We start from the raw sequence: 7500 nt of genomic DNA, 5'->3' as shown, positions 1-7500 counted from the left end.
ATATTTTGATCAATTCTTTGTCAAGATTTCTCCACAGTGGTAAACCTATAGATACTCTCGCATGTCTTTGGAAGTCTCCGCAAACTGAAAGAAAGTCATTTGAATTCACTTTTTGTAATCAATTGCACACAAGAGTATTTTCTATGACATGTCTCTGTTAGTGGACTGTGCACCGAACAGTTGTCGAAAGCTCAGAGGCGGTACCTTTCCATGCTCTGGGGATCTCTGTCATGGTGGATGATGGGGCAGGGCAGTTCAATGGCCATGGAGGAGAGCAAAAGTTAGCCAGAGAATGATACAAAAGGTGGGGACTAGTGGTACTTTGTGGTACTTTGATCATAGAACTGTCCCTCCCCCACCATCACCCACCACGACTGAGCTAGCCAGATCATGGTACCATTCTACTGCACTAGTTTAGAGGCATGATAAAATTCTTTACTGAACAGATGTAATAGCAATGAATTCAGAGTCAAATGACAATAACACAAGTGGCCAAGAGATAATATCATTTCTGCCAGAAACAAAAAATTGTATGACTTGTTCAAATACAAATTGCAGACTAAAGCAAATCTTAGACAAGAAAGTTACTCAGTACTGCAGCAAATAGGCTTACAAGCTAACTTGTAATGTGATGCAAGAGGAACAGCTGATGATTGCTCGATTGATGGAGCTCCATTTTATCAGTGTTAGAAGTTGTTATAATAATGTGATCATTCACCATTTTATCACGTCATACACAGACTTGCACAGAATACATTTTTTAAATGTTTTTTTTTTAATTATTGTTATGAATAATATCATTAACAACAACAAATAACATTGTATGACAGTCAATGTCATGTGCAATGTGCTATTCCTGCTGTTTTGGCTGTGTTTGATTGTTTCATGCTTGAAACATCTATCTTTTATTCATTGTTCAGATTGAGGATGTGTCATGATGCCACGTCATGTGACAACCAGAACAATTAAAAAGAAAAAAAATCAGAGGGTGGGACAGGGTGTGAACATTTTGAAAGGGGGTGTGTGATTGAAAACTTGTGACATCACTTTGGTGTCAAAAGTACATTGGCCAATTTGCTGTCAGGCATGTCAAATGGTGGGTCATTCTCTATCCCCTTTAAGACAGTTAGCACCGACAAGAATTGAGAAACGGACCCCAGCACAACAAATATAATCTGAATGCCACATTTGTCCACAGCTACTGTATGTCTGGTGAAATGCAGAGGTTAGATTTAGATGTGTGCAATTTGCACACTGCCATGATGCGCATCAAAAATAGAATAGCCTTTGATCTTCAGTTAAGGCGCTTGTGCTGTCATATCTATTATGTTGATGAGAAGTGTTTGTGTGTGTGTGTAATGTACGGACGGGTTCATGGGTTCTATTTCGATTCCTTTGTACGTTAAGGAACTGGAAAGACATACAATTGACAATGAAAGGTTTTACTGTCACACTGATTGTGATACAGTGTTAGCCTGATAAACCAGCCTAAATGTGAGACCGGAGTAATTTAGTCTGGCCCCGATGAACGATACCTCCGAAGATTGTTGATGAGAACAACCTGTTGTTTTTTCAAACCGTGCCGGCGCTCTGACCCATCGGCGATCTTTGCCGTTGATGTGCTTTCCCTCAAAACCCTGCCCGCTTTGATTCAAAACAAATCTCTGCGTTGTGATTGGTTTTGCCAGACTCAGGGCACAGTGTTCAAAACGTTCTCAGATCCGAGGCCAGACCCACTCGCAGCTGAAAAAATGTCAGGCTAATACAGTGTGTGTGTGTGTGTGTGTGTGTGTGTTTCCAGCGTGTAGTGCCACAGCGCCGCTGAATCTGGACCCCTCCAGGAGGCCGCGTAGGCAGGACTGGGATGGGGAGCTGTGTGAGAACGGCTCATTCTACATGACGTCACGACACCTCATCGAGAAGGGCATACTACAGGTGTGTGTGTGTGTGTGTGTGTGTGTGAGAACGGCTCATTCTACATGACGTCACGACACCTCATCGAGAAGGGCATACTACAGGTGTGTGTGTGTGTGTGTGTGAGAAAACAGGTCATTCTACATGACGTCACGACACCTCATCGAGAAGGGCATGTGTGTGTGTGTGTCTTTGTGCGTGTGTGTGTGTGTGTGTGTGTGTGTGTGTGTGGCTTGAATAGGGAGCTGTGAAGTTGAACTTCAGCTAAAAATATGTAATGAGCTCAGCCCCTGCAGGTGTCAGCCAATGGAATGTTCACATTTTTCTGAACACGAGTTTTCTGAACACGGTTGCTCGCTCTCCCTGATCGAACGCTTCAGGTTGAATCTTTTGCCTTGTTCATTGCTCCTGTCCTGAACTTTCCAGGCGGGACACTAGATTCTCAAAGTGTGGTCTGGGGACCACTGGTGGTCCGCGACAGAGCTCAGGTGGTCCGCGAGGGGATTTCTACTTTTCCAAGACAAATTAGCAGCAGTATATTTGTAACATAATTACAAAGCTAAACAAAGCTGAAGTCTTATTTTCACCGCAATAAGACAGGCTTGTGATTTCAATCGAAATTACCAGCGTCAAATTAGCACCCCTCAACTGTCAATTCCGCTGACAGGTGGTCCCAGAACATTTTTGGGTTGGACAAAGTGGTCCTCGGTCTAAAAAAGTTTGAGAAACACTGCACTAGAGCAGCGTTTTAGCTCTTCTGTCGCCGGATGTCTGTCCACACGGTCACACCCGCACCTGTATTGCTGAGGGCCTGTGCACAACGCTGGCGGTATGCTTGCTGTAGGATACGCGTGCACGTGCACAATTCGTGCATGAGCGTGTTAACTTGCGTAGTTCATGTCAATTTGTGGCGCGTTAGGTACTGCAACCAAACAAGTGCGTTAGGGGCAATATCTTCAAACTCGCTGGGGGCGATCGCGAAAAAAGACTGCACAGTTCAATACGAGTGCTTCTGTGGAAAAAGACGATGGCAATAACTTTTCAAGACTGTCTCGAGCTTGTCCGAAATTACAAGTTTCATTCGATTTGCGATCAAACTTCCCCATTGCACTTTGACAAAGGACCGTGCAGAAGTAGCAGTATAGTCTGCTTGCCCGGGGAGTCCTTATTTCGTTTTGTTTACAGTCTGTGTTCCCAAATTCCGGATCAAATTGCTGTGCTCTCTGCCCCCTGGATGACACCGCCAGTATTTTGCATGTTGGTCTTTAAGGCAAGCATGTGCAGTCGGTTGCTCGCACTGACTCGCATCATTTTGCGGCTCACAGCAAGAGTGCCGAGGGTTTTAGGGCCTTCTTGAGCTCTCACTTTCTTGACTTGACTAAAGCCGGATATGTCAAACAGAGGAATCAGCTGGGCTCTGCTGTTGGAATGGCTGCTTTTGCATGGCCTACAGGCACCTGGTTACCAAGGGGCAAGCATACAGGTGTGCTCTGCTCTCAGAACTGCTACCTGACAGGTCTCTCCAGAGGCGCCCTGGGAGGACACAGATATGAAAACTCTCTATACACCTCACCCCGCCTGGTGTCACTTATCCCTCTTATGCACTTTACTTGGAAATCTGCTGCTACTGCTACTACTACTGCACAATCTCGTTGCCTCTGTGACTATGACTGGAAGTAAGCTCATTAGACCGTCGTGAGACAGGTTAGTTTTACGCTACTGATGATGTGTTGTTGCAATAGTAGTCCTGCTCAGTACGAAAGGAATCGCAGGTTCAGACATTTGGTTCGTGCGCTTGGCTGAGGAGCCACTGGTGTGAAGCTAGTACCATCTGCGGGATTATGACTGAACGCCTCTAAGTCAGAATCCCTCCCAGACGTAGCCGATACCGGTGTGCCTAAGTGGACGTAGGGATACCCGTGCATGTGCCTAAGAGGACGTAGGGATACCCGTGCGCCTAAGTGAACGTAGGGATACCCGTGCATGCGCCTAATTGGACGTAGCGATACCCGTGCGCCTAAGTGAACATAGGGATACCCGTGCGCCTAAGTGGTCGTAGGGATACCCGTGCATGCGCCTAATTGGACGTAGGGATACCCGTGCATGCGCCTAATTGGACGTAGGGATACCCGTGCGCCCAACCTTTTTTGTCTGGTGTACCCCCTAAGCATCTTAGTTGTGCCATGAGTACCCCCTAATTCATGTTCTATATCGCTTTCTCTGTCCTGATGTGACTGCTCCATACATTTGTTACAATAATAACATTTTTCCAAGTACCCCCTGCAGTGTGCTTGCGTACCCCTAGGGGTACACGTACCCCTGGTTGGGAAACATTAGCCTTGGTCTCATTAGCCGCGCTTCAGCGGCCCGGGGCCGCCCGGGGCTCAGGAGAGTGGCCGGCTCGGAGCTGCCGGCCCCGGGCCATTTTTTGCCTGATCGGACTCATAGCCGACCCCAGGCACATTCAGGTACACGCCTTGTTTGTGAAACGTCAGTCGGGCACAGCCCACTTTCGCCCCAAATCACAGAAGGACAACAACAGAACAACGACAAAGAATAGCAACATGCCCATTAACAACATGCATTCAGCCAGCCATTATTGTTTAGCAATCGTTCAGCACTTATAAGAAGACGGTAGCCTACTTAGAGGTGTGAATGCAGATTAAAACATGGCAAAGCTAGCAGCCATGTCAAACTTGTAGCCCAAGTTAAAATTTGAATTGGATCATATGCGAATCATGAGAATTGAGCACACAGCACCAATATCAACAAATATGTATTTATTTTCTATCACTAATGACGGACATTTAGGTAGTGTGCTTGTAGGTCCAGGTAAGATGACTGTCTCGTCTAAAAACGAACATTACACAAACTAGCAGTGCGCTAAAAACATGCTAAAAGCATGCTAACAAAATCATCACCTGGAGTCTGCCTGATCTGACACCCAGACCAACGAAGCTAATTTGGTCAAAATCCAAAAAACAAGAAGTTATTATCTTACTCTTGGCGTAATCACAGGTACTTGTGGGTTGAATCAAATAATTCCAGAAACTCGTCAACAACTCCAGAAAGTAATGTGATGATGCTTTGTTTATTAACTGTAGCCATTCACTTGAATGGAACTCTGCAGCACTCATCTGCTTGTTAATGCGGACTCTGGGGGATACTGCCTGCCGCAAGTGTCCTGCTACGGAACACAGAGAGATGAGCCACGCACGCGACTCTCCTCAACACGGCTGTAGTGATTAACCAGCCATGGAAAAAATAAATTGAGACTGTGAATTGCGATGTTTACAAGGAAATAATTTTAATCAATAACAATGAAATACCCAAAAAAGCAATACCCATGTCAGATTCGAATATTAATGGCCAATTAATATTCGTTCGAATGTCTCGAATTTTCTTAACATTCGACTTATATTCGAATATCGAAGTCAAAGGCTTAGTGGAAAGCATGCCAAATCACGATAATGGCACAAGAGTTGGCGGCTAAAAGCAGAAAAAAGCGACATGACTTAGCTATGACATCCCAAGTTTAAGTGTAGTGGTGCCCATGATGCCCTGATAACAACAAAAAAGTTATGTTGGCTAAATAACTTTAAAAACACAAACAGAAGTGCCAAGGTTGCATCTTATGAAATTATGCCATAAGAAAGCCAAACACCCCAAACTAATGCTTAACCATAATTTGCCCAGAATTTAGCGATAAGTCCCCCATGCAGCCACATTATTACACAGAGGTTGACCCCGCCTCCGAGCCTCGGCGAGCTTGCTGGCCCATCGAATTCGACGGGCCAGGGAAAGCGGCCCTTAGCCCGACAACCTGGCCCGGCGGCCATCTTTAGCACCTAGCCCCCTTTTGATGAGATCACCGTCAGCCCCCTTTTGTCCGGGCCAGCCCGGGGCTGGCCCTGCAGTGAGACTAAGGCTATTGGCCTAAGAGGACGTAGGGATACCCGTGCGTGCGCCTAAGTGCTTCGGTTGGTCTGGATTAGCCGGGGGCCCCCTGGGTCCCGGTGAGCAGGGGCGTTGGTGACGGGGTCGGGGTGCTTTGGTTGGTCCCGGTGAGCAGGGGCGTTGGTGACGGGGTCGGGGTGCTTTGGTTGGTCCCGGTGAGCAGGGGCGTTGGTGACGGGGTCGGGGTGCTTTGGTTGGTCCCGGTGAGCAGAGCCGTTGGTGACGGGGTCGGGGTGAGCAGGGGCGTTGGTGACGGGGTCCCGGTGAGCAGGGGCGTTGGTGACGGGGTCGGGGTGAGCAGGGGCGTTGGTGACGGGGTCGGGGTGAGCAGGGGCGTTGGTGACGGGGTCGGGGTGAGCAGGGGCGTTGGTGACGGGGTCGGGGTGCTTTGGTTGGTCCCGGTGAGCAGGGGCGTTGGTGACGGGGTCGGGGTGAGCAGGGGCGTTGGTGACGGGGTCCCGGTGAGCAGGGGCGTTGGTGACGGGGTCGGGGTGAGCAGGGGCGTTGGTGACGGGGTCGGGGTGAGCAGGGGCGTTGGTGACGGGGTCGGGGTGAGCAGGGGCGTTGGTGACGGGGTCGGGGTGAGCAGAGGCGTTGGTGACGGGGTCGGGGTGCGGCCGGAAAAACGCTGCACCTCTCCTGACACTACACCTAATGCAGTGTTTCTCAGACTTTTTCAGACCGAGGACCACTTTGTCCCCCCGAAAATGGTCAGGGACCACCTGTCAACTGAATTGATATGGTGCTAATTTGACATAGCTAATTTCAATGCAGATCGTTTTTATTCACATAAGAAGCCTGTCTTATTGCAGTGAAAATAAGATTTCAGCAATGTTGAGCTTTGTAATTATGTTAGAAATATAGCCTGCTAGCTTGTCTTGGGAAAGTAAAAATCCCCTCGCGGACCACCTGAGCTCTGTCGCGGACCACAGTGGTCCCCGGACGACACTTTGAGAATCACTGACCTAATGCTTGTGTAGAACCGGGTGCCAAATCACACGTAGACCAGACGACCCGATTCGAGATTGAATCTCGAAAACCTGAAACACTGACGCTGCACCTCATGCTTGTGTAGAACCGGGTGCTAAATGACTCGCATACGACCCGATTCAAGATTGAATCTCGAAAACCTGAAACGCCAGTTTGGCCAGTGAGGCAGACTGTACTGTGTTCATTCTCTTATCTGGAAACTAGAACTGTGCGTTGTCTTGAAAGGTGTGTGACTTGAAAGGTGTGTGCAGCTAGAAATGTGTGTGTGTGATAAACTACAGTGGTAATAACATGTTGTCAGCTGGTGATGTACGACAGGTGTGTGTGTGTGTGTGTGTGTGTGTGTGTGTGTGTGTGTGTGTGTGTGTGTGTGTGTGTGTGTGTGTGTGTCATGAAAGGTGTGTGTGTGTGTGTGTGTGTGTGTGTGTGTGTGTGTGTGTGTGTGTGTGTGTGTGTGTGTGTGTGTGTCACGAAAGGTGTGTGTGTGTGTCATGAAAGGTGTGTGTGTGTGTGTGTGCATGTCATGAAAGGTGTGTGTGTGTGTGTGTGCATGTCATGAAAGGTGTGTGTGTGTGTGTGTGTGTGTGTGTGTGTGTGTGTGTGTGTGTGTGTGTGTGTGTGTGTGTGTCATGAAAGGTG

The 7500-nt window shown here is 48.0% G+C and overlaps 2 protein-coding genes across 2 annotated transcripts in view; one reads left to right on the top strand and one right to left on the bottom strand.

The window, feature by feature from the left end:
• Window positions 1–2025, top strand: part of LOC134464726 (N-acylneuraminate cytidylyltransferase-like) — a 6191-nt gene extending 4166 nt beyond the window's left edge. Inside the window, exon 4 of the mRNA XM_063218078.1 lies at window positions 1802–2025. Coding sequence (XP_063074148.1) covers window positions 1802–1983 — 182 coding nt within the window. The 3' untranslated portion in view covers window positions 1984–2025. The remainder of the gene's footprint in view (window positions 1–1801) is intronic.
• Window positions 2026–5882: 3857 nt separating this feature from the next.
• Window positions 5883–6936, bottom strand: LOC134464334 (uncharacterized). The gene is made up of 2 exons (XM_063217799.1): window positions 6932–6936; window positions 5883–6522 (listed from the first exon to the last, which is right to left on the bottom strand). Exons 1-2 carry the CDS (start codon window positions 6934–6936, stop codon window positions 5883–5885), a joined length of 645 nt encoding a protein of 214 aa, XP_063073869.1.
• Window positions 6937–7500: the final 564 nt, after the last annotated feature.

This window comes from Engraulis encrasicolus, chromosome 15 (genome assembly GCF_034702125.1).
Source record: "Engraulis encrasicolus isolate BLACKSEA-1 chromosome 15, IST_EnEncr_1.0, whole genome shotgun sequence".
NCBI lineage: Eukaryota > Metazoa > Chordata > Actinopteri > Clupeiformes > Engraulidae > Engraulis > Engraulis encrasicolus.
Note: the sequence above shows the minus strand (reverse complement) of the source record. Positions and strands in the feature narration are given on the sequence as shown.